At 39.6% G+C, this 27,853-nt stretch overlaps 1 protein-coding gene across 1 annotated transcript in view; it reads right to left on the bottom strand.

The window, feature by feature from the left end:
* The window catches only part of PHEX (phosphate regulating endopeptidase homolog, X-linked), a 210,706-nt gene that overhangs the window by 106,303 nt on the left and 76,550 nt on the right, over positions 1–27,853 (bottom strand). The window contains exons 11-12 of the mRNA XM_005870974.2: positions 22,524–22,617; positions 18,886–19,014 (exon numbers count right to left, since the gene is read on the bottom strand). Coding sequence (XP_005871036.1) covers positions 18,886–19,014; positions 22,524–22,617 — 223 coding nt within the window. The remainder of the gene's footprint in view (positions 1–18,885; positions 19,015–22,523; positions 22,618–27,853) is intronic.

The following is a 27,853-nucleotide window of genomic DNA, read 5'->3' as shown; positions in this document are numbered from 1 at the left end:
CTTTATTCATAATTGCCAAAATTTGAAAACAACCAAGATGTCCTCCAGTAGGTATTAAATGAATAAACTGTGGTAAAGCCACACAATGGAGTATTATTCAGTACTAAAAATAAATGGCTGGGTGGCTCAGTTGATTGGAACATGGTTTTGGGTTCAATTCCTGACCAGGGGACATACCCAGGTTGTGGGTTTGATCCCCAGTTGGGGTGTGTTAGGGAGGCAACCATTCCATGTTTCTCTTTTACATGATGTCTCTCTCTCTCTCTCTCTCTCTCTCTCCCCTTCCTCTCTAAAAGTCAATAAAAACATATCCTCGGGTGAGGATTTAAAAAATAAATTTAAAAAATTAATATGCATATAAATTCTTTGATTGCTCTCTTCCCTCCCCCCCTTCCCTTTAAGAATCCTCAGTCTGTTGCATGTTTCCATGTCTCTCCATCTATTTTGTTTGTCAGTTCAATGGGGGGAGGTGAGAAGGGGAACATCTGTAATACATCTGTAATACTTTCAACAATAAAGATAAATCTTAAAAATTAAAAAAATACAAAAGTTAAATAAAAATAAGTGAACTGTCGCATAAGAAAACATGAAAGAACCATAAACGCATATTACTAAGTGAAAGAAACCAATCTGAAGAGGCTACATATTGTATGATTCCAACCATATGACAGTCTGGAAAAGGCAAACTATAGAGACAATTTTTAAAAAAATCAGTGGTTCCCATGGTTGGGGGTGGGGAGAGAAAATGAATAGGCAGAGCACAAAAAAGATACTCTGTCTGACATTATAATTATGGATATATGTCATTATACTTTTATCCAAACTCATATAATGTACAACACCGAGTGAACCCGAAGGTAACCTATGAATTTTGAGTGATTATGATGTATCAGTGTAGGTGCATCTTTGGTAAACAAATATACCTCTGTTAAGTGATGTTGATAATGGTAGACTGCATGTGTGGGATCAGAGGGTATATGAGAAATGTTTGCACATTGCTCTCAATTTTATTGTAAATCTAAAACACTCTAAAAAATGTCTTTTTTAAAAATTGAAAAAAATATACTGATTTGACCCAGTGAGGACGAAAACACTGAAAATATGGGAGTGAAAAAAGACATGAATAAACCATGAGAGGGTAAAGGGAACGGTATCCAAAGAATACAGAAGCCCCTTGAACAACACAGGTTTGAATTGCCATGGGTCCTCTTATATGTGGATTTTTAAATACCATTCCTGGGCATTATGACTATCAAATTAACTAACATTTTAAGCATTTTGCATAAGTTTCCAAAGCTCTCTGTCTGCACACTGCTGATTAGCGTGCCAAATGTAAATAAAAATTGAGGCAAAAAGATTTCAGCCTATTGCCAGGACGAAGAGTAATAAATAGTTGACTCATATGCAGCTTCCTTCTACCTCTTCCTTTCCTTCTTGTCCCTCTCCCCCCCACCCCGCCCCTGCACCCCACCTGTGTCTTCCCTAAATATCCATTCTTTGATAACTCAACATCCTTGTGGCCCTCTCATAGATGTCAAAACCCAAGTAATGATAACTTCCCTCTTTGCTTTTCCATGAGCCTCAATACTCTCTGCCCTAGGCCTCCCAGGCACCACCACCCCTCGCCCCAGGCCCCATCACAGGTTCTCAACTTTCTCTTTTTTGTAGACTTTACAGACTTATTATATAAAATTCCTGTGAAATGGTGCTGAACTACCCCAGCAGACTTCAAGAGCAAGGAAAATCTTTGAAGCTGATTAATGTCATTAGCTGGCATGTCAATACAAATAAGAGAAATAATGATTGTAGCATGCTGGAACTACAAAGATAAATCCACTGAGCACTTCTGATTTTTATCTTTAAACTACTCCACAGCATCACATAATAATATCACCTTCAGTCAAGTCATGTCCCCTGAGGCAGCAAAAGCCTGCTATAATTTTAAAATGCATAAAGAGAGAGAAATTGTATTACTTCATCAAACCTTGACCTAATGCTCCAACAAGGCAACATATAATATTAATAGAAATTACTTAAAGTGGAAGTCATAGGGTGAAGTTATCCATAGAAAAATATTTATTTAGAGTCAAAAGTCAAAATATAACATATAAAAATTAACCCAAGTGTTATGATAAAATCGGTCACATTCAGGATAACAGCCCTCCAGGCAAAGCAGCAACTTATTAGGCATCTATTATGTATTTCCGATTTTATGGATCTACACTGTGAAAATACAGTTCATTTGATTGGTCTATGGGCAGTTGTTATTTCTTTACCTCAACCAGTGTTATTTAAAAGTTGGTTCCCCTTCCCATTCTCTGTACCCCAGGATTTTTCCCATAATGTTCTACATCAGACACTGGTGAATCCACATGCATATGCATGCACCTGTTATGCTTCCATCAAAGGTTTTCTGTAATGAGATTCTTCTATCTTAGTAAATTACAAATTGTCTCACCTGTTATTTCTCTTTTGACCTCTCCTTAACCTTTTTCCCATTACATGGATATAGGAACTTCATGTGTTTTATAGAGTCAAGATGGTCCAATTAATGCATTTGAAGGGACATATGCCAATACAGGCATACCCTGTTTTACTGCTCTTTCCTTTGTTGTGCTTCACAGTTATTGCATTTTTATCAACATCTCACAGACCCCCCCCCCAGCAAAAAAAGATTGCTACTTATTGAAAGCTCAGGTGATCATTAGCAATTTTAGCAATAAAGTATTTTAATTAAGATATGTAACATTGTTTTTAGACATAATATTACTGCATGCTTAATAGACTATAGTACAGTCTCTAGCAACAAAGACATCCTACGTGGTCAAATCAGATCCTACCTCATAGGCATGAATCCCAAACACTTAAGCCCACACATTCAGTGCCTTCTCTGAGATCTGTTAGACATATAATCAGAATACAGGTGTGCATTTAATTGCCATTTATATTTATTTGGATCATGATTTAGATCAAATAAGACCACAGATATATAAGCAAACTCTAAAGTGTTGAAGGGGATCAGAATTTGCAACCCCACAATATGCCTCTTGGGCATAAGGATTACTGTTAAGAAACAGCAGACAAAGGAAAAGCTCTGAAAACTTTTGTAAGAGACATGGACACTCATAAGGGTAATCTTCATTTGTCAGGGTATCTCCCTCTCTTCACTAGGAAGAGGAGGATGACTCAATGTCTAGAAATAAGATCCTATCACTAGAGAAGGCAAAGATTTAAATCTGTATTACAACCTTATCTTCATGTACTATGCTTTTCCTGGTCACCCCCCCATAACTGGCTTCCCTCCCCCCTCAATCTTTTATCTTTTGTCTTTAGCTGAGGATGGTATTCAAGGTGGAGGCTTGGTGTATTTTGAAGAGTTACTCAATTGTCCTGGATTTCTCTCATGTATACAGGAGGTGTACATGTTATTAAAATTCTGTTTGTTTTTCTTCTGTTAATATATCTTTTAAGTACAGAAGGGTCTCAGCCAAGAACCTGAAAAGGTAGAGGGAAAATTCATTTTTTCCTTCCCTACAATGTTCTGTAAACTTAAAGTTGTTTGTTTTACAATATTGTGTCTCACATATTTTTCACATGATATGATTTCATCTCTCACATAAGATAGCAGTTGCTCAATAAATACAAATTGATTTATGCTTTCATAACCTCCAGTGGGTATATAGCTAACAAGTGAAACTTAATCAAATATTGTTTGCGTATGCTAAGGTACAACAGTTATCCCAGCAGTTATTCCAGATATAAACTTTAGTGAAAATCAAATGACTCAGTAAGTTAGCCCAGTTCATTCTGAGATTGGTGATTCCAGCATGATATAGGACAAATGGCTAAGAATGGTTTAAATATATATTAATATATCTGGTAGAAACACTCATAGGCTGATAGTGTTATCATTATAATTAGCTAGTTATTCATATTAATAATAGAACAGATGTGAAGGGAAGCCAGACATTATAAGCATGGCCATCTGGGCAGCTTCACCAGGAAGTTTCAATTTCACACTCCCTGCGGATCACTGGAAAAAGGGGTCCAACAAAGGGGAAGATGAGCGCATGTGCCGTAAAGTTGAGGTGACGTAGAGTCTAACCTGGGAACAAAGACAATTGTCCAGAGGGGCTGGAGCCACTGCAAGCCCATGAAAAGTTGGCAATACATAATCCCCAAAGGAATTCTCTCTTGTTCCTCTTGTTTCACTCCTGCTTCCTTGCACTCGCCCATGCTCCCTCCATAGCCACGTGACCCTAGAAGCCCAGATGCAATGGACTGCAGCTGGGAAAATAAGCTACCCTGGCCAGATGCTGGACTGGACTATGCAAATATGGAGCAGAGACTCTGGGCATTGGCTTTGATCTTAGCCCTGCTGAAGACAAAATGGGACTTTTTCTATGGCGGGCCGGAGGGACGTAGGACCTGGTAAACTCAGGAGTTTAATTCCACAGAAATAAAACTTTCCACTATACCGCATCCTCCTATGGGGGCCTCCATAAAATCTTCTCCTCATGGTACCCCAAGAAGCCCATTTCCACTGGCAATTGGTAGAAACACAGAGGACACCCTACCAATTACAATAGAGTTCTTAAAAAAGAAGAAAAAGAAAAATCTTCAAGGTTGAGTATGTGTATTAATTTTAAAATAATGTAATTTTAATGAAATTCTTAAATAAGACAATGCTGAATAGATTTTCCTCTTTAATAACTTAGAAATTATAAGTAATATCTTAATAAAAACTAACATTAAAAATTCTCCTGCCCTAGCCAGTTTTTCTCAGTGGTTAGAGTGTCGGCCCGCAGTCCAAGGGGTCTCGGGTTTGATTCCAGTCAAGGGCATGTATTTCAGTTGCAGACTCGATCCCCAGCATTGGTTGGGGCTCATATGGGAGGCAACCAATCAATGTGTTTCTCTCATGTCGATGTTTCTCTCTATCTCTCCCCCTTACTTCCACTCTTTCTAAAAATCAATGGAAAAAATATCCTCGGGTGAGGAACAACAACAACAACAACAAAATTATCCAGTATCCCCATTGTCTTGATCAGGGCAATGTTCCTTAAGTTATACCCACTTGACTAGTGAATGTGAAAAATGAAAATCAGTATCATTAATTTATGTGGCTAGCCCTGAATAAATAGGCTACAATCTGAGGGAAATCCCTAAAAGTTTTCTTTCTGACAATTTACTAGAAATAGAGACATTAACTAAATCAATGTACCAATAAATATTAAATATTCATTTACTCATTATTTACATACTCTATTTATAAACTGGGTTTGAATTGATTCTTGACAAAGATATAATAATGGCACTAAAATAAGAAGTAAAGAAGAGACCCATATTGAGGTGGGAGAAGTGGTAAATTCAGAAAAACTAAGGATGGTTAGAAAATGCTGAGGTTTCTAGCAGCCAAGCGAACTAATAAAACAAATCATACCAGTTTGTCAGGATTAACAAACTTGCATAGCTAGTCTGCAAAAGAAAAATCATGTTGGCAAAAAGAAAAAGGATATCAAGTTATTTGAGCCCCAGACATGCTATAAAGCATGTTAGTTTGGTGGTGCAAAAGTTTAGTGTGTCCTTTTATCAAAAAGCCTGAGACTGCCCTGGTCGGTTTGGCACAGTGGATGGAGCGTCGGCCTGCGGACTGAAGGGTCCCAGGTTCGATTCCGGTGAAGGGCATGTACCTTGGTTGCGGGCACATCTCCAATGGGGGGTGTGCAGGAGGCATCTGGTCGATGTCTCTCTCTCATCGATGTTTCTGACTCTCTGTCCCTCTCCCTTCCTCTCTGTGAAAAATCAATAAAAATATTTTTTAAAAAAAGCCTGAGACTGGGTCAAGGACACATGCCTGGTTGTGGGCTCGATCCCCAGTAGTGGGTGTGCAGGAGGCAGCCGATCAATGATTCTCTCTCATCATTAATGTTTCTATCTCTCTCTCCTTCTCCCTTCCTCTCTGAAATCAATAAAAATACATTGTTTAAAAAAGCCTGAGACTGGGGTGGAGGAAATAAAGAGTAAAATCCTATTTACTGGATATGAACAGATAGGTTGTATTCTAATTTCATAACTCATCTTTTTCTGTTTCTCACTTTCCATATCTGAATGGGAATGGAATAAAGACCAGAATAAGGTTTAGAAGTCAACTGGTCTCATAATGATCAGGCCTTGGGCTGTGGGTAAACTCCCCCGAGCAAAATAATTCTGCCTGGTCACTTCAAAAATTCAGCTCTGTTGGAGGGCAGAATTGCTTTCTTCCAGTGAATGAATTTCCAGTGCAGGGTCTTCGCAGTCCACAGATCTGATCAGATATGCTTGACAAGACTCTATGTGGCAAAGGCATCAGAGTCCAATGTTAGCCAGAGATGTAGACAACAAACAAGAAAGGTGGACCAAATGTGTTGTCATTGTAGAATACTCAAGACAAAGGCAAGAGTAGTGTCCACACTTATTTCAAGAGAATTCCAATGAGATTTCTAAACTATTTGTTGGGTGTCATTTTATCAAAGGTTGCTTAAAAAGAACTGTCATAAATAAGTGGGGTCTGATTACATTCTTGTGATGAGATTTAGTCAGTAGATAGTTGTGAAACCTGGATCTGTTATGGAAATTATATTTGACTCCTTGAGTAGTTTCATGAGACTCTCCTATGAGCCAGATTTAGCATTAAATGATAGAGCAGGTTCTGAAATGTGGCCAGGGCACTAGCATTAAAAGGATCTTTACCCCAACTGAAAACTACTACATGGGCATGTACAGAGGACTAGGAACAACAAAAACCCCAGGCACCTTCCTCACTCTCACTCTATTTTTTCCTTCACTCTCACTCTTTTTAAGAGAAATTAGAAAGAGATGAGATCTCCGTGCAGAAGAGTTGTCACAGTTTATGCCAGGACTTTGATGATATGAATTATTTCTGTATGATTAATCTTAGGCACGACACACAGTAATAACAGTAGCTAACATTCACTGGGCATTTACCATGCACCAGACATTGTGCAAAGCCTTCTATGAAAATTATCTCACTCAGTCCTCACCATAAACCAATGAGGTAGATGCAGTAATCCCCCTTTATCCACTGTTTCCCTTTCTGTGATTTCAGTTACCTGTGGTCAACCACAGTCCAAAAATATTAAATAGAAAATTCCAGAAATAAACAATTCATACGTTTTAACTTGTGTGCTGTTCTGAGTAGCATGATGAAATCCTATGCCCCACCCAGCAGGATGTGAATCATCCCTTTGTCCAGCGGATCCACACTATGTATGCTTCCCACCTGTTAGTCACTCAGTAGTTGTCTTAGATATCAGATCGGTGATGAGAGAGAGAATATTCACAAAACTTTCATTACAGTATATTGCTATAATCGTTCTATTTTATTATTAGTTATTGTTAATCTCTTACTGTGACTAATTTGTAAATTAAACTTTACCATAGGTATGCATGTACAGGCATACCTCATTTTATTGTGCTTTGTTTTATTGCTCTTCACAGATACTGCCCTTTTTACAAATTGAAGACAAGACCCTCCACCAGCAAAAAAATTACAACTCACTTTACTGTGGTGGTCTGGAACTAAATTCAAAATATTCCCAAGGTATGACTGGATAGGAAAAACCATAGTACATATAGGGTTCAGTACTATCCATGGTTTTAGGCCTCCACTGGGGTCCTGAAACCTATCCCCCACAAATAAGGGGAGACTACTGTACTTTTGTATCCCTATCTGATTCACTGCAATGAAGGTTTAAATTCTCTACCCCTTCCTTTATCCATACCCTTGGCTGTGTAGCTTTGCAGTTCCTTCCACTAAAAATGCACAGTCTATTTCCCTACTCTGTCAATCTGGACTGGCCTTGTGGCTTGCTTTAGTCAACAGAATGTAGACATGATACTATGCCAGTTCTGAGCTTAGGCTCAAGAGGCCTCACAGTTTACAGTTTTCTGCTTAAATAGAAAATTTAAAAATTAAAAAATATTAAAAAGAAAATTCCAGAAATAAACAATTCATACGTTTTAACTTGTGTGCTGTTCTGAGTAGCATGATGAAATCCTATGCTGTCCCACCCAGGATGTGAATCATCCCTTTGTCCAGCGGATCCACACTATGTATGCTTCCCACCTGTTAGTCACTCAGTAGTTGTCTTAGATATCAGATCGGTGATGAGAGAGAGAATATTCACAAAACTTTCATTACAGTATATTGCTATAATCGTTCTATTTTATTATTAGTTATTGTTAATCTCTTACTGTGACTAATTTGTAAATTAAACTTTACCATAGGTATGCATGTACAGGCATACCTCATTTTATTGTGCTTTGTTTTATTGCTCTTCACAGATACTGCCCTTTTTACAAATTGAAGACAAGACCCTCCACCAGCAAAAAAATTACAACTCACTTTACTGTGGTGGTCTGGAACTAAATTCAAAATATTCCCAAGGTATGACTGGATAGGAAAAACCATAGTACATATAGGGTTCAGTACTATCCATGGTTTTAGGCCTCCACTGGGGTCCTGAAACCTATCCCCCACAAATAAGGGGAGACTACTGTACTTTTGTATCCCTATCTGATTCACTGCAATGAAGGTTTAAATTCTCTACCCCTTCCTTTATCCATACCCTTGGCTGTGTAGCTTTGCAGTTCCTTCCACTAAAAATGCACAGTCTATTTCCCTACTCTGTCAATCTGGACTGGCCTTGTGGCTTGCTTTAGTCAACAGAATGTAGACATGATACTATGCCAGTTCTGAGCTTAGGCTCAAGAGGCCTCACAGTTTACAGTTTTCTGCTTAAATAGAAAATTTAAAAATTAAAAAATATTAAAAAGAAAATTCCAGAAATAAACAATTCATACGTTTTAACTTGTGTGCTGTTCTGAGTAGCATGATGAAATCTTATGTTGTCCCACCCAGGATGTGAATCATCCCTTTGTCCAGCGGATCCACACTATGTATGCTTCCCACCCGTTAGTCACTTAGTAGTTGTCTTAGATATCAGATCGGTGATGAGAGAGAGAATATTCACAAAACTTTCATTACAGTATATTGCTATAATCGTTCACTTGCTCACTTGCACCTCAGCTATCACTATGAGAACATGGCCAGGCTAGCCAGGCTGAAGGAAGTAAAACACCTGGAGCAGAGCTGAGTCATCCAGATCACCTCTGCTGAAGCCAACCTAGACCAGCCAACCCCCAGACACTCGAGAAGCCTGCCAAAATAAGCAGAGTTGCCCTTGCGAACCCAACTGACTCCAGCTGTATCAGCAATAATTGTTTATTGGTAAAACCCACAGAGGTTTTGTGATTGATCATTATGCAGCATTACTATAGCAGCAGAAACTCATGTACCATTTATACAGGAAGACAGAGGTACAAAGAGATTAACTAACTTGCCCAAATTAATAAGAGTAGAGCTGGGATATGAGATGCTAATGCAACTTTGCAGAAAATCGGATGCAATTTCTATATGTCAATATGACTATATTTAAAGACCTTTAAAATTCAAATCCCAGAGAAACTGATCTTGACATTGTAGCTGATACCATTGACTAGACACACAGAAACAGGCACACTTGGTGCCAGAGAGGATATCCTTTCTTTGCATGACTGTGTAGAATGGCTATCCTGAGACCAACCCTCATGAGTACCAGCATCTGCAAGGAACGAAGAACCCCTCCGTATCAGAGCATTGCTATAATGAATGACACTGACTTTCATGTGACTTCTGCCATCAACATTAGAGTTACATCTCATTTCCTCAACCACTGAGAGAAACAGTGAGTGGGGGAATGGGAGAACTTGAATATTAATTGCAGGACATCAATTCAATTATCTTGGTTCACTAATGAGGTGGACTCCTAGTGTATGGAGGTTGCAAGTTCAAACTCCACCACTGCAATTGGACCCATGTGGGTACTTAAGTCTTCGGCACCAGCTGTAGCAGTATGGGGTGGGAGGAGAAACCTGTTCTTGGAATAAGAATTACTACAGGAATTGCTCACCAGAGCAGCTCGGAAACTTGGAAGCTACTGTAGGTCATCTATTTCATTACTTGAGGACATGGACAATGTCTTTATCATAAAGAGAAAAGAAGAATAAGCTACTAGAGTACAGGAGACATTAGTGAATTGTTTTACACAGTAAGTAAAGTTTTAATTCTTCACTCAGTAAAGTCTGTATTTGAAGTGTAATAAAAGATTTGTTCCTCGATAACTAGATTAACCTTCTGTATACAGAATGTTTTAATGTATAAGAGACCAGTGACTTTAGCTTTGATTTGAGGGTTGACAAAGACTCTCTCCTTGACTAAACTTTAGCCAGATTTCTCTAAGCCAGCGGTTCTCAACCTGTGGGTCGCCAACCTGTGGGTCGCGACCCCTTTGGGGGTCGAACGACCCTTTCACAGAGGTCGCCTAAGACCTTCGGAAAACACATATATAATTACATATTGTTTTGTGATTAATCACTACGCTTTAATTATGTTCAATTTGTAACAATGAAAATACATCCTGCATATCAGATATTTACATTATGATTCATAACAGTAGCAAAATTACAGTTATGAAGTAGCAACGAAAATAATTTTATGGTTGGGGGTCACCACAACATGAGGAACTGTATTAAAGGGTCGCAGCATTAGGAAGGTTGAGAACCACTGCTCTAATCCCTCTTCTTTTTTTCTTTTTCTTTTTTTAAAGTATTTTTTAATTGATTTCAGAGAGAGGAAGGGAGAAGAGAGAGATAGAAACATCGGTGATGAGAGAGAATCACTGATCTGCTGCCTGCACACCCCCTACTGGGGATCAAACCCGCAACCCGGGCATGTGCCCTTGACTGAAATTGAACCTGGGACCCTTCAGTCCACAGGCCGACGCTCTATCCATTGAGCCAAACCAGCTAGGGCTAAGCCCTCTTCTTTATTAGGCCTTGACCTTGGCCTCCATCCTGTCCTTGCCAGGCCTGCACAGCTCAGTTTTAGCAAGAATCCTGATTAAGTCAGTTTAGAGAGAATCCTCCACCCTTTATAACTGAGCAGCATACATATCTATTTGGTCAAACTCCTCAAAACCTGCCCCCCTTGCTATCTGAGCACTCTGGCCTGCCTTCAGCAAAAGTCCCCTGATCCTTGATGTCTCCTCTTAGTAATTTTCCATCCATTGATCCCCTCAATATGCTGGTTGGCCATAAATCCCCAGCTGTTCAATCCAATCTCTCTCACCTACTGTGAGAGTCTTCACACCTTTTGCAATAGTCCTGAATAAAGTCTTCCTTAGCATTTTAACAAGTATCAGATTTTTTTTTCTTTAACAGGGTTCACCCTATAACAAAAACACAGAAAATTTGAGAAAAAAAATACGAAAAAAAAAAAAAAAAAAAAAAAAAAAAAAAAAAGAAGAAGAAGAAGAAGAAGAAGAAGAAGAAAAAATGCCTATTGGCTGAATTGAGTATATGAATAAAGATAAGTAGTTTGGGACACTATCATGAAATAAAATGATATGGTTTAATAACTTGCTTCAGCGAAAATGTTTAAATGGGAGCTCCAATTTCACTGAATTTTCTAAAAATGACAGTTAAAGCAGAAAGATCGTCTGTGGATTGTTTGTTGTTGTTTTTTGCTTCAACACTTAATAGAAAATTGTTCTTGGACAATTTCACATTTGCCTTAGTAACTAAAGAATGGTAAACATTTTAAAAAGACTTTTTGATGAAAAATCTTACAGAGCCTTAGGTCACCATGCCAAATATCAAGGATCACTCCTCAGAATGATATATGTAGAAAATACTGTAAATTGAACTCAGTGTGTGGACTGAGCCAAAAATATACCTAGAAAGTTGCTCTTAGATGAATTTTCTGATATCCAACTTATTTCTTTTTGTTTCTTCTGAAAATGATGGAACATAAAAATGCAATGTCCACTGGTTAGACTTGAATTGATTAAAATTTCAACTGTATTTGTCTTTAAAATATTGAAATACTAGAAGCAAAATCTATTCCAACTGTTTCCTATCTCTAAAATACTAAGAAATAGAAAATTGTGTCTTTTCTTTTTATAATATATTAATATATGAATAAGTAATATCCTGATAAAGGTGAATTAATTATTTAAAAAGCTGCCGAATCTCCTCATTATGACAGGTCTCTCCATGCCAGTCATGAAAATGGTGAAAATTCTAGTGTTTTGTTTAGAGAGAAGCAAGGGAATAGAGCACTGGCTTAAAGCTAGATCATCTGGGCTTAAAACCTACATAAACTATTTTCAGGCTGTATGTTCTTGGGAAATTTACTCTCTGAACCTCCATTTCCTCATCTGGAAAATGGAGGCAGTAATAGCAGTTATAGGTCCATTGTGAGGATTGCATGAGTTAACATATGGAAAGCACTTAGAAGAGTGCCAGACATTCAGTTAAACCTCAGTAAAAGTTAACTACTTTATTGCCACTGCCATATTTTTTTAAAACATTATAGCCTGACCATCACAGTCACACTAGACCCTGGAGACCATCCCTTCCCAGCCATCACTGGAATCTTCACCTGCCCTCCATGGATGTGGATATCTATGTGGGAGCATTTATTTACATATTACAGATATCAATTCTCAATAATAAAAAGGAAATGGAAGAGGAAAATCACAATAACTTTAGAAATCCCTCTTCCCCCCATGTACACACATACCCCTCCCTAATCCTCTCTCCAGTCATGTAGAGGTCATGAACATACAGAACAGGGTGTGTCACAGTGGCACTGGAGCAACATCTCTATTTACAGTGACAATGCATCATGGATTCACTAAAGGAGTCCCACTTTCATACCCTGTGTATAACTTCCCACACAATGTGTTAAATATTCAGCTAATATGCTATATTTTAAAATTATGCATGATCTTCAACTAAATAACAAAAAGTTAAAGAAGTTCTCTGACATACAAGGTCCTGATTTGGAGTTCTGAAGATTGGAGAGAGAATGTTCGTGTTTAAAAGCACAACATTGTATTCCCCAGGATATATTAAGTTTGGCTTCCAAAGTATTGACCAAGATTTAAAATGTGGGAGTTTTCACACAAAAATCCATATTTCTGACTTTTCTAAAAAAAACACTCCAGAATCCTTGCAACCCTAGATGGGCATCTGCATGAAGACAGCCAGAGCTGGACCGTGGGTAGCACATGCATGCCTCTCCACCACTATTGTGTCCCTGACACCGAGCCCCAGAGACAATTACCATTCATCGTTGGACTTGCCCTGGTTTTTGCTGATACTCAGCCAGCTTTACTCATGTATGTTAGTTAATGTTTCTAATTGACTGTGAGGGTATTTGAGCTTGGATCCTCTGGCTTTTGATTGAGTCCTTTGCACCCCCCAGACACTAAACATCTTTTAACTTGCAGACTCCACGCAACCCAGTCCCTGATCCAACAAGAACCAAGCCTCCAAGATGCTTACATCAGAGTAGGGTCTGGAATTCCTCTCCTCCTCTAAGCTGGTATGCCAGAGAACCTGAAACATCCTCATCAAGTAGCACCTTGGCTCCCACTCCTATTCCCAGGCCATGAATCCTGGTATTGTTTGAGTCCTTCCCTGCTGATGTTAGAGTCCTCCATGAAACCTAGCAGGTCAGGAACCAAGGACCTCACCTTCCCAGTCCTGGCTACTAGCACCTGCTCACCCAGGGACTGAGCTCTGCTACACTGAACTCACAAGATCCCTCTACAATTCTTTAGATCAGTGGTTCCCAAACTTATTTGGCCTACCGCCCCCTTTCCAGAAAAAATATTACTCAGCCCTTGGAAATTAATTTTTTTTAATTTTAATAGCAGTTACTCATCGCCCCCAAATGCACCTGTGGCCATCACTGCCCCCCTGGATCGCTGCAGCGCCCACCGGGGGGCGGTAGGGCACACTTTGGGAATCACTGCTTTAGATGGTCACTGTTCAATATGGTAACCACATGTCCAATATAACAGCCATACATGGCAATTGAAATGTGGCTAATCCAAACTGAGATGTGCTACAAGTATAAAATACATATGGGGTTTCAAAGACTTAGTATGAAATGAAATATATAAACTATAACACTAATAACTTTTATATTAATTACTTGTTGAAATGCTCTCTCCCAAACTCTATGATAAAGGGTGCCAACCAGAAGCAACCCTGTCATTAAGAGGCTATAGAAACAGAAATACTGAGAAGCAGGAAGTCCCTTGGAGAAACCTAGGTACCAGTTTTCCAAGGAAAACTAGATATTTGGGGGGTGGGGGCCTGGAGGCCCTCACACAGGGTTTGGGACAGTCCATTTAAACCAATTTGAATCAGGGAAAAGTTTCAATGATCTGAAAACTGAAGAGGTTCCTTGTATTAATGCAATGGACTTTCATAAATGAAGTACTGCTGTCCAACTCAGCAGCCTGCCCTGCTCACATGAATCACCAGGAAAGGGTTTTTTGTTTTTTTGTTTGTTTTTTTTTTTAATATATTTTATTGATTTTTTACAGAGAGGAAGGGAGAGAGACAGAGAGTCAGAAACATCGATGAGAGAGAAACATCGATCAGCTGCCTCCTGCACATCTCCTACTGGGGATATGCCCGCAACCAAGGCACACGCCCTTGACCGGAATCGAACCCGGGACCCTTCAGTCCGCAGGCCGACGCTCTATCCACCGAGCCAAACCGGTTTTGGCAGGAAAGGGTTTTTTAGTGGTTACCTGCAAATGAGTGATGTGAAAGCCTTGCTGCTCCAAGTATGATCCCTAGAATTGCAACAACAGCATCACTTGGGAGCTTGTGATGCAAATTCTTGGGTCTTACCCCAGACCCAAGTTAAAAAGATCCTTGTTAAATGCAATGAGATCCTCCTGTGATTCCTGTACAAATCAGAGTTTGAGAAGTACCTGAAGTTTAACCTTCTGACTGTGTTCACTTGCTTAACAACAGATTTTTGTAAATAAAACAAAGGCAGCCTTCCTTCTAAGTTAGAGTCTCTGGAATTTGTCCCATTGGGGATCTTTCTGTTTTTCTTTGGGCTGTAGCTAATAATAAAAAATATTTTTCATGTAAATAAATCAGTACTTCCAGGTAGTTCTTGGATGGGAGCCCTGTAGCAGGGTATAAAAAGCCAGATATTTCTCATGTAAGTTTCCAATTTAAGTTTTCCTTGAGGCAAACAGCTTCAGCGTAAGGGATGCAAATAAATTTATGCAAAATAGATGAGTATCTATGTTAACTATCACACTACCTCCATGGCCATGTACATCAAAATAAGGGGGGGGGTAGGAATGCCAAAATCTACTTTGTTTTAGAATGTCACACTCTAACACATGAAAATGGAACTTTCACACCAAAACTGAGAAAAACAAATTAATCCACATACCTTTCATATTACTTAAAATTCTTCTACTGCCAAAAAAGTCCCACTATATAAAAAAAAAAACACCCCCATTGTCCCTTAATTGTTTTTATATCCTTCCAAGAGGTTATGTTACCACTGTGATTATCTGATAAATTTCAACCCATTTACTCCAACCAAGGAATGAAAGAAAGCACACAATGGGAATATTGAGTATTTTGAAATAAGACATTAATTCTTCAGTGGAATTATTTGCAAGAAGAGGACCTGTAGGTTCAAATATAAAATCTCAAACATGGCTTAATTCTCCAAAGTATCAAAAGACATCAAAAATCCAGGTAAATATATTTAGATGTATGGCATTCCAAAACGAACTTCAACACATAATACATAGTTATGCATTACATATCAACACATAATACCAACCAGTTGGTATTATCATGTAGCAGCCCGTAATACCAACCATGTGAAATAGCGTAACAGACTTTCTTTTCTCTTTGCCTTTAAATTCAAGCTGCTGTTTGCCTTTAAATTCAACCTGCATCCAAGCTGCTCATATATTTGTATATGGTTGACTATAATGTACTGTTATTAGTGAAGGGGAGCAAAATATACCACCCCAAAATATGCCTCTTTGTCAGAGTAATTATTTGGGGCTGATTAGTTTTGAGAGGCCCCAGACACAAGAGAAGCTCTAAAAAGAGAGAAGTTACCTTTTTGTGAGAGAAATTAACGTTTGCAACAAAAACCTCCATTATAAGGGTGTCCGCCTCTGTGTACCAGGAAGAAAAGGATGAATAAGTCTCCAGAAACCCTTATCACTAGAGAAGGCACAACAACCTTACCTTCCTTTACTGTGTTTTTCCTGGTCACCTCGCATAACTGCCCCTCCCACTCCAACATCTTTTGTCTTTAGCTGGGGACGGTATTTAAGGTGGTGCTTTGGGCTATTTCCGGGACTTAATATTTCTGGGTCTCTCCCATGTACTAGTATACAGGAGGTGTACATGTTACTAAACTTCTGTTTATTTTTCTCCTATTAACTGGTCTTTGATTATGGGGGATCTTAGCCAAGAACCTAAAAGGATAGAGGGAAAATCATTTTTTCCTCCCTTACATTAGTTAATCATGCCTAGATATTTTGCTTCATGCCATTTGTAATAAATATTTCTTCACAGCCCTAGCCTGTTTGGTTCAGTGGATAGAGCGTCGGCTTGAGGACTGAAGGGTCCCAGGTTCAATTCCAGTCAAGAGCACATGCCCAGGTTGCGGGCTCAATCCCCAGTATGGGGCGTGCAGGAGGCAGCCAATCAGTGATTCTCTCTCATCATTGATGTTTCTATCTTTCTCTCCCTCTTCCTTCCTCTCTGAAATCAATAAAAAAAAAAACATATTAAAACAATACACAGCTTCCTCCAATGCAGCTGAAACAGATGAACAAGAACACACTGCCAAGGTAAGGAATCTCTTTAAATGTATGACCTTCAAACTCACCTCGACCTTTACTGCCTCCAGGCAGCCATACTGCATTTCCTCAGTTTTCTCATTCTCCCACTCCCCTGGACAACTATTTCACACCTTCTCCTCTCCCCACCAACCTTCAAATACTGTCCTAAACTCAAAATTTATATACCCTCCTGCCTCCTTGACATCTTCACTTGGAAGTCTAATAAATCTCAAATTTGACAGGGCCAAAACTAAACTCCTGATCTCCTCTTCCAAACCTGGCCTTCCCACAGTATTCCCCTTATCAATTAACAACTCCATACTTCCACTTAATCAGACTCAAAGCTCTTACTCTCAGATCCCTCATCCGATCTGTCAGCAATCAACTCTACACTTCTGAATATATTCAGAATCCAGCCCCTTCTCACACTCCTACGGCTACCACCTAGTTCAAGCCACTTTCATCTCTGGCCTAGTGCCTCCAGCAGTCTCCTAACTCCTTCCTGCTTCTATCCTTGATGCCCTATAGCAGTGATGGCGAACCTTTTGAGCTCGGCGTGTCAGCATTTTGAAAAACCCTAACTTAACTCTGGTGCCGTGTCACATATAGAAATTTTTTGATCTTTGCAACCATAGTAAAACAAAGATTTATATTTTTTATATGTATTTTATATATTTAAATGCCATTTAACAAAAATCAACCAAAAAAATGAGTACGCGTGTCACCTCTGACACATGTGTCATGGGTTCACCATCACTGCCCTATAGTCTCTTCTGAACAAAACCGCCAGGGTGATCCTCTCAACATAAGTCAGGTGACATCAGGCCTCTGCTTAAAAGCCTGCATTCGATCTCCACTTCACTCAGGGTAGAGCCAACATTCTTACAATGACCTACAGGCCTTACAAAATGCCACCATCCCTATAAAGCTCTGACCTCAGAGTCTATTTCTCTCACCTTCATTCCTCCCACTCCAGTTTTGTCGACCTCCCTGCTATTCCTAGATCTCTCCAGGCACATCCCTGCCTTATGGCTTTTGCTGTTCCTTCTGACTAGAACACTGTTCCCCCAGATAGGTGCCATACCTAATTTCTCACCTCCTCCACGTCTGTGACAAATGTCATCTTCACAGTGAGGTTTTCCTTGACCATCCTATTTAATCCTACAACACAAGCCATACACCCACACCTTCTAGCATGCCTGATTCCTCTTTACCCTAGCTCCTTTCTCATTTTTCCAGAGTTATTGTCATCTTCTAACACACCTGTTAATTTACACATTGTGTTTTCTATTGTCTATCCCCTTCCATTTGGATGTCAACTCAGTGAGGTCTGCTTTGTTTTCGTATGTATCCCATGGCCTAGAACAGTGTCTATATTCGGCATATAACAGGTGTTCAATAAATCTTTTTTGACTGAATGAATGAAACTAAACCTCACCTCTTATTAAATGTATCTGGCTGGGCCATTAATGCCAGTGCATCAATTACAAACAGCCAGGGACCATAGGTACCTAGAAATTCATTACACGGTTCTTTCCACTTTCATGTTTAGAAATTTCCAAAATAAAGGGTTTCTTTTTAAGTTTATGAAAAAAGTAGACACAACGTGTTTTCTGTGAGATAAGTGTCACACCCCTTTATTTTTTAGAAAACAGTATAAGGAAAGAAGAAAAAAACCTGCATCTTATTTTTAAGCCACTTAAAAATTGTTAAATAAAATTGTTAAATATATTGCAAATCACTCTATCTCTGGGTCTTTGGCTTCCTCATCTCTAAAACAGAGAGTCCTGACTGGAAAAACCCCTATCTTTTGTAATTACAACAGTTCAAATATCCAATCATAAAATTATCTAGGCCCTTTTTTTCCTAAGCATAGACTTCACACATTTAATTTCTCCAGGGGAAATTCTAACTCTATGTGGCTTGATTTCATACTTTTCTCAGTACTAAATTTTCTTCATTTTCATGATTACGTTCTGTGTTTGAGTTTTTAGTCGATATGAAACTGATAGCAGCCTGTTGGCCATATCCATGTCAGATCTGGTTAGCTGCCATTGGCTTTGAGTTGGGGAGCAGCACTTACCATCTCCTTCTTATCTTCCTGGAAGTGCACATCCACAAACATTTTCCCAACAACATAAGGGAGGGCACTTTCGATAAAGTTTACACATTTGTCCCATTGAGGCAACAAAGTTGTCGTCCCCTGGATTACCTGTGGGAGACAATCAATCCAGATTTAGTTTCACTTGGATGAAACCTATGGCTGAAAAAAAAAATCAACAACCTGAAGAAAACAGTCTATGAAACAGTGTACATCCCACCCATATACATGTGTCTGATAGTAGAGCCAAAGGTAAAATCAGATGAAGAAAAAATTCTGCTTGTCCCCAGGCATATTTAAATTGAAATAAAGCCCTAGCCAGTTTGGCTCAGTGGATAGAGCATCGGCCTGGGGACTGAAAGGTCCTGGGTTCGATTCCGGTCAAGGGCATGTACCTTGGTTGCAGACTCCTCCCCAGCCTGGGCCCTGGTCGTTTTTTTTTTGTTTCTCTCACATCGATATTTCTCTCTCTTTCCCTCTCCCTTTCACTCTCTCTAAAAATCAATGGAAAAAATATCCTCAAGCGAGGATTAAAACCAAATAAAAACATTTTGACAGTGGGAATAGTGTAACTGTCCATCCCTTCCAATTTATCCCATTAAACAAAGGATCTAGAACAGCCGTGGGCAAACTACGGCCCATGGGCCGGATCCAGCCCGTTTGAAATGAATAAAACTAAAAAAAAAAAAAAAGACCGTAACCTTTTATGTAATGATGTTTACTTTGAATTTATATTAGTTCACACAAACACTCCATCCATGCTTTTGTTCCGGCCCTCCGGTCCAGTTTAAGAACCCATTGTGGCCCTCGAGTCAAAAAGTTTGCCCACCCCTGATCTAGAAGCATAGCTTCTCTGCAGTTTACAGGGATGTGGCGGGATGCTATCCAAATGTCCAGGGAATATTTAATATCTACTGAGAACTTAAGCTCCACCAAGAAAGGTCTAGAATCAATAGGGGATCCAAGTTCCTGCCCAGCAAGGGTTTCCTTGTTCTGGGCAGAAACTCACAAGGCAGACCAGGAGAACATGGCCCACCATGAACAGCCCAGGAAGCATATTTACATTGTGTCATAGCAAAGAACACATTGGTAACCAAGGAAAATCCAGATGTAAATGTTTTTCCCATCTGTCCCAATTAAATCATTATAAGAAAATATTTACAAACAAGTAAGGAGGTTCCAAAACAGGATTTGCAAGGCTCAAAGGTTTACTCTTGGGGATGAACACAAAAAAATAAATATTATTTAATTGCACTCGGAGGTTGAGAGTTCAGAGCACTCAAAATGTAAAGTGAAGGCAGGCAGTGAGGAAGGGAGGCCCTGAAAATGGTGGCTGGAGGCGTCCCTTGAACAATGTTAGACCCAGGTTGTTGGCACAAAGCAAATGTGATTAACATTTAAGTTCATCTATTCTTCCTCTACTCTCTGGTCACACAACCCCTCTCAGAAGTAAGGAATGAATCTATTTTTAAAACCTCTAGAGAGAACGACTCTACAACTTTCTTTGGCAATTCAATATTATATTTAGCACTTTACACTCAAGAAACATCCCCTCATACCTAACCTCAAAATTTTCACACTCTACTTCTTACACCTCTCTCTCTGACGCTCTTCACAGTGGGGTACTAGTTTTGTAGTTTAATCCTTTGATATGACCTCAATATATATAGTTGTTTTATGCTGTTCTATATAAAGCTCAATAGTCTAGTGACTTTGAAAAGCCAAAATATATTCAAAATAACTGTGTTACTCCTCAAGAGTAATGACCCACTAAGAATTTCTGTATTTACCAGTTTCTGTAATAACTAAAACATTTGTTAAATGAAACTACAGCTTATAAAATTCATCATTCAAATACAGAGAAAAATATTTTTTAAAGTCACTAGATTCTTAAAATGTTACTTTTTAAAAATATATTTTTATTATTTCAGAGAGGGAGAGGGAGATAGAAATATCAATGATGAAAGAGAATCATTGATCGGCTGCCTCCTGCAAGCCCCCAGTGGAGATCGTGCCCACAACTCGGACATGTGCCCTTGACCGGAATCGAACCTGGGACCCCCCAGTCCACAGGCCAACGCTCTATCCACTGAGCCAAACCAGCTAGGGCTTAAAATGTTACTTTTTTTTAAAAAAGCCACAAAATTCTTAAGTCCTCTAGTGGTGGGAGAATTATTCAGACAAAAGCCTCCAAAACAGCCCTAGCCAGTTTTGCTCAATGGATAGAGCTTCAGCCTGCAGACTAAAGGGTCCCAGGTTTGATTCCGGTCAAGGGCACGTACCTTGGTTGCAGGCTCCCCCTCCCCCCCGGGCTGGGTCCTGGTCAGGGTATGTGCAGGAGGCAACTGATCAATGTGTTTCTCTCACATTGATGTTTCTCTCTGTCTTTCCCTCTCTCTTCCACTCTTCCTAAAAATCAATAGAAAAATATCCTAGGGTGAGGATTAAAAAAAGAGCCTCTAAAACAAAGACAAGAGTTAACACCAATGTAAAATGAAAATAAGAGTGACAGAGAAGTAATGATCAAAGAGTCAGATGAGGAAGGAGGAAGAAGAAAAGTGTTTCAGACAGTTGAATGAGGTCTCCCAGGAGTCTAGATTTAGGCCTCTTCGGCCTAGCAGAGTTAAGAGAGATTCTAAGATTGAAGATCAAGATAAAATTAAAGACGAAACTCTATGTCTAAATTAAGAATGAAACTTTACTATCTAATACATATACCATGCACATTTTATTTATTTTTTAAATATGTATTTTATTCATTTTTTTACAGAGAGGAAGGAAGAGGGAGAGAGAGTTTGAAACATCAATGAGAGAGAAACATCCATCAGCTGCCTCCTGCACACCCCCTATTGGGGATGTGCCCACAACCAAGGTACATGCCCTTGACCGGAATCGAACCCGGGACCCCTCAGTCCGCAGGCCGACGCTCTATCCTCTGAGCCAAACCGGTCAGGGCTATGCCATGCACATTTTAAATATTCAGAATACTAAAATGAAAAATAGTTACAAATACATCACTAAGAAATATTAAAACTATAATTTATAGTGAACCAGTTAAAAACACTGGGGGCCTTTGGCCGGTATGGGTCAGTTGGTTGGGCATAATCCCTTGCCCCAAAAGTTTGCCAGTTCCATTCCCAGTCAGGGTACATGCCTGGGTTGCAGGCTTGATTCCTGGTGGGGAATGTGCAGGAGGCAACTGATCAATGTTTCACTCTCACATCGATGTTTTTCTTTCTCCTTCTCCTTTCCTCTCTCTCAAAAAAATCAATAAAAGTCGTTAAAAGAAAAAAACACATGGGGGAAAATGGGAATAAATTGACGAGAGATGGAGTGTGAAAACAATGTGATGTCCCAAGTATTGCCCTAAATATCTTTACATAGCCTCATCAACTATATATATTGAGGTCATAGCAAAGGGCCATAACTGCACCTTACTCTAAGTCTCTATGTACCTCAATAAAAATAAAGAAAGAAAAGAAAAAAAGTAGAACTTGGCCTGCAAAACTCCCTCTGTCCAATTCCTGAAGATGATTTTTATTGGATTAGCTAATATATAAACTATTCCTGCATGTAAAGTTATCAAGTGATGTAACATTGCAATCTTTTTTAAAACTTACCCTTGAGAATTCCAGCCACCTATACTGAAAGCGCCTGCTAAGGTTTGGAATTCTGGAATAAACCATCCTCCACACCAAATAGTTGGCAATGGTCCTGTTAACAGAGAGATGCACATTTATTATATTTAGGTTGCTATCTGATGCTCTGCAGAACACCTTAGGGAAAACTGTTGGCAAAGCCCCTTGGAGGAATCTCTTGCTTATTAAAAAAAAAAAAAAAAAAAAAAAAGCTGCAGAACTTTCACTTGAAAAATGACATGATACAATGTCAATACACTTAACCAAAATTGGCTTGCTTTTCACCAACTACTACAGATAGATGAAATGAATATTCCATCTCCAGGCCTCATTTGTGAACATTTTGCTTTCCCTCTCGGGGCATGGAGTCCACTGTTGCCCAGTGTTTCATGTCTAGAAATTGTCCACACCCACACCTTTGAATTATTAGGCGACTTGATAAAAATGCAGATGAATTCTTATCTTTGGAACAAACAGCAATATATTGGCTAATACCAATTATCTAGATTTGCACCCTGGTTCTATGCTTACTAGATATGTGAGCTTGGGCAAGTCACGTAACCTTGCTGATGTTATCATCCTTTGTCATACAATGGGGATGACTCCTACCTTACACGGTTATTGTGAGGTGAATATAAATTAAGAACATACTTGGAAAATTATAAATTCCAGATTTCTGTTGTTGTTATTCACTTCCAAACATATAAACAAACCCATATGCTCATGTAATACTCATAATACATATCTTAAAAATCCATTACACTCTATCAAGTGTTGCCTTTTTCCATAAGCAAAAGATGCCTTGACCTCAGAGGATGTGTGACCTGAGTTAACTTCTAACTTAACAGTGATGATGAATTTTTAATGACCCATCTCCTCCCAGCTGTGCCATTATCACAGTGACTAATAACACACATTCCTGAGACAGCTCTTGAGTCAGACAGCCATGTGAGAGCAGTGTGACATGATGATGATAACTGGGCCATCAAGAACAACCCACATTTGTACTAGATTTACGGGGGTGATCGCTTTGTAAGTTATATAAATGTCTAATCACTATGCTGAATATCTGAAACTAATATAATATTGTATGTCAACTGCAATTGAAATATTAAAAAATATTTTTTAAAAAGAACGCTCTCATTTGCCTGGCACTCTAACCCAGTAAATGTGCACTCCTAGCAATAAAGTATTTTTTCAGCATATATAGCCAATATATGTGTAGTTATTTTCATTCACATAGAGATAAGCTATTGGACTAACATATTACAAATGTTTTTGACAAATGCAGAAATAGAAATTTTGAAAGTTAAAGTGAAATAAAGATATTTTCAAAAATCATTAGTTCTTCAAATACCATTAGTTAATTCTTCCAGACACATTATCCATATAGGATTAGGATAATACAATGACAGTGGCTGTAAATCCACATTTCATATAGTCTTCTTGGCTATTTTAAAACATTTTGGACCATAGCCTTGTCATATCTGGTTAGACCACCACTGTTTTTAGCTTGTCATCTGGCTAACCAAGATGACAAACTTGAGTAGAAAAAGAGGCACTTCTGCCATTTTCTTGCCATTCACTTGTGCTGACTTTACTAGTAGTGGCTTCAATTCCTGTTTCTCCGCAAGAATTTTTAAAGTCATTTGTCCATTTGGGGGAGGGGAATAAACTAGATAATACAATTTATAAACCTACATATATATGTAAATAGTTCGAAATTATTTTCCTTATATCTAATAAAAACAAACTACTGCGGGTAACACTACCCCCACCCCCTGTGTGTGCCATACCGGTCAAATGCAGAGTTTGTGGCCACCTATATAGAATATAAAACCTAATTATTTTTTTCAATAAAAAATAGGCACATAGAAGTTTTCAGATTTTCTCTTGAATTCAGTGGATATTATTGGGATATGTGCACTCCTTCTCAGAAGCCCCTGTTCTTATCAGTAAAGTCTAGCCCTTATCCATGCTCTGTTGAGGCTACTACAATAAATATGTAGTTTTAGATCATTCCCTTGGATCTTTTCAGTTCACATCCCTACTCCTGAGCAAGACAAGAAGTGCTCACTGAGCATTTACTGCTGCCCAAGTATTGTTCCAGGTGCCATGAGGAATGTAAAGAAATAGGAATCCAGGGCCTACATTCAGAGAACTTAGAGTCTAGTTGGGGGACACAGGACTTCAGATTTCAGCTTGTTCATATAATCAGGTTTCTGAATTGAAGGCAAACACAATAAGAACATATGAGATCCTCCTTTCACTCAATCAGCACATTCTGGGCACCTAGATATGTACTAATAGTTCTAGGTACTGGGGAGATGGAAAGGCAAGAAAGATATAGTCATTGATCTCTTGAGGCTTTTAGCTGAGCAGGGGAAATGAGGCAAGCACATCAAGAATGCTTTGGCAGCCCTAACCGGTTTGGCTCAGTGGATAGAGCGTCAGCCTGCGGACTGAAGGGTCCTAGGTTCGAATCCGGTCGGGGGCATGTACCTTGGTTGCAGGCATATCCCCAGTAGGGGGTGTGCAGGAGGCAGCTGATCGATGTTTCTCTCTCATCGATGTTTCTAACTCTCTATCCCTCTCCCCTCCTCTCTGTAAAAAACCAATAAAATATATTTTTAAAAATGCTTTGGCAGACACTGGCACCCAAAAGTATGTGCCAGAAACTTCACAGCTCAAACTGAGGGATGAGAGTAAGCATCATGAGAGGGACAGGGCCTGGGCTGTGCCCAAAGGCTGGAAGGCTCAGGGGTGTGAAGCAAGAACATGAACTCTAGACAAGCTAAAAAATGTAGGAATAGCTTGTTTGGAGAGGATGGTGAGCGGGGTCATCACTCTCGGAGGCAAAAGGCCAGCTGCAGTAAGGGAGACACAGGCAACAATCAGGGTCCAGGGTAGAGAATGTCAATGGGGCAGAGCCTGACCCTAACACAAGGTCTGTATGTTCTTCAAACTTAGAATACTGCTTGTTGGGTGTGACCGCTATGCTGGATCCATAGGTACAGATTAGAAGGTCCCTGGCCAGCAGATATCCTATGTGAATTCAAAAAATATTCCCTCAAGGGAGCAGTGATGAGCCAGATTAACTAGGGACACTGTTAGGAGGGACCTGATGGCAGTAGAAAAGACAAGGTGGTAGAAGCATACTGAAGATTTAGAAGTGTGGGCCTTTCCAGCTCCCTTGAAATCATATGGCATTTTCTAGAATCCCCATAGCAATTGCTATAGAAGAGATATTATTGTACCCATTTTACATACAAGGAAACTTGAGGCCTAGAACCATTAAGTAACTCCTCATTATTATATAGTTAGTAGGTCTCCAACTTAGTAAAATCACCTGGGGAGTTTTAAAGGTCCAGATGTTCAGGCCCCTCCACACCAATTACATCAAAATCTCTAGGTTGGAACCCAACATAAATAGAACCGGTGTAATAAACGATGGAGGCTTGACCAGACTTGGGTGTGTCTAACTCTAAGCCTGTGTGCTTTTCCCCATGCTACACAGTGATGCATGAATGCCTGTAATTCAGAAAAAAAAATTCCTGACCAAATCACGGAGACCCCAAAATACTCTGACAAAGGCACTTAAGCAGAAATCTGTAGGTATGAAGAAAGAACAGTGTGTGAGGAAAAGCCAGGAGATGGAATGCGGGAAGCTCGCACAGTGAGACAATGGTGCTGATGAGCTGCTCCGGTGTGTGATAAATACACTGACAGAACTCGGGGAGCACACAGCTGCAGAGTGCTAACATTACCAAGCCAGGAGCAGATCTGACCATAATGACTGAATTACTGCCACCTAATGCTCAGATACACCAAGAAAAAAAAATTAGACTCAGCAACAGCACTTGAAAATAGCAAATAATATCTTTGTTTTTTCCAAAAAGCATTTTCAGCAGTATGGTGCTTTCCCCAAATGACAAGAAATAAAGTAGAGAAAAGCAAAACACCTCAGAAGAGAACCCACCACTAACAGAGCAACAGGAAAGCATTTCCCAAAGCCTCTGACCAGGAAGATGTTTTTAAAGAAGCTTCTGCTGCCCTTTGTTCTCAACTAACATCAGTGGCAACTAACATTTGTATTTCATTTCAAAGATCATAAAGTACCTTTTTTATTAAAATATATTTTATTGATTTTTCACAGAGCGGAAGGGAGAGGGATAGAGAGTTATAAACATCGATGAGAGAGGAACATCGATCAGCTGTCTCCTGCACATCTCCTACTGGGGATGTGCCCGCAACCAAGGTACATGCCCTTGGCCGGAATCGAACCTGGGACCTTTCAGTCTGCAGGCCAACGCTCTACCCACCGAGCCAAACCGGTTAGGGCAAAGTACCTTTTTTGATCCTCAGTACCGATGTTATGGGATGGTTATTATTATTATCTCCATTTTCAGATGAAGAAAACAAAGGTCAGAGGTCAAGGGACTTCCAAGGATGTGTCAAATCTGGGACTAACACTTGGTCCTCAGATTCCAGAGCTTGCATTTGCTCCCCTCAGTCATACTCCCTGAGGTGAACCAGTTTCTTCTCAAAGGTTCTCAAAGCCAAAGAAATCTCCCTAAATCCTAGAGGCTGCTTGGAGGTATGCCTAAGGCTGTGATTCCCAAGTTGTGTCCCTAGCCCAGCAACTTCAGCATCACCTGAGAACTTGTTAGAAAATTCCTGGGCCTGCCCCAGAGCAACTGAATCAGAAACTGTGGGGTGGGGCTCAGCAGAATGTTTTAACAAGCCCTCTGGGGATATTCCGATGATTGTCAGGTTTGAGAATCACTGGTCTAGGAAAACTCCATCTCCTCATCTTTCTGCACACACAGCTAAACTAGGACTTTCTAAATCCCAGATTCTGTATTCCTAACAAGCTCTCAGGCGAGGCAAATATTGCTCTCCATGGGCCCTAGATCACCATCAGCATTGCTGAACCCTGTAAGAGGTCCACAGAACAGCACATTTTCCAGGTAAGCCTCTAGGACAGTGGTTCTCAACCTTCTGGCCCTTTAAATACAGTTCCTCATGTTGTGACCCAACCATAAGATTATTTTCGTTGCTACTTCGTAACTGTAATGTTGCTACTGTTATGAATTGTAATGTAAATATCTGATATGCAGGGTGGTCTTAGGCGACCCCTGTGAAAGGGTCATTCGACCGCCAAAGGGGTCGTGACTCACAGATTGAGAACCGCTGCTCTAGGAGCATCTGTGCAACAAGAGTCATCTCACTTTAATGTACACTGTACATACTTTATATGAAAATAAAATTGAGGACAGAAAAGATCACAGAGGCTTGGCAAAAGCTCCCAG

The sequence above is a fragment of the Myotis brandtii genome, unplaced genomic scaffold, assembly GCF_000412655.1.
Source record: "Myotis brandtii unplaced genomic scaffold, ASM41265v1 scaffold326, whole genome shotgun sequence".
NCBI classification, from domain to species: domain Eukaryota; kingdom Metazoa; phylum Chordata; class Mammalia; order Chiroptera; family Vespertilionidae; genus Myotis; species Myotis brandtii.
Note: the sequence above shows the minus strand (reverse complement) of the source record. Positions and strands in the feature narration are given on the sequence as shown.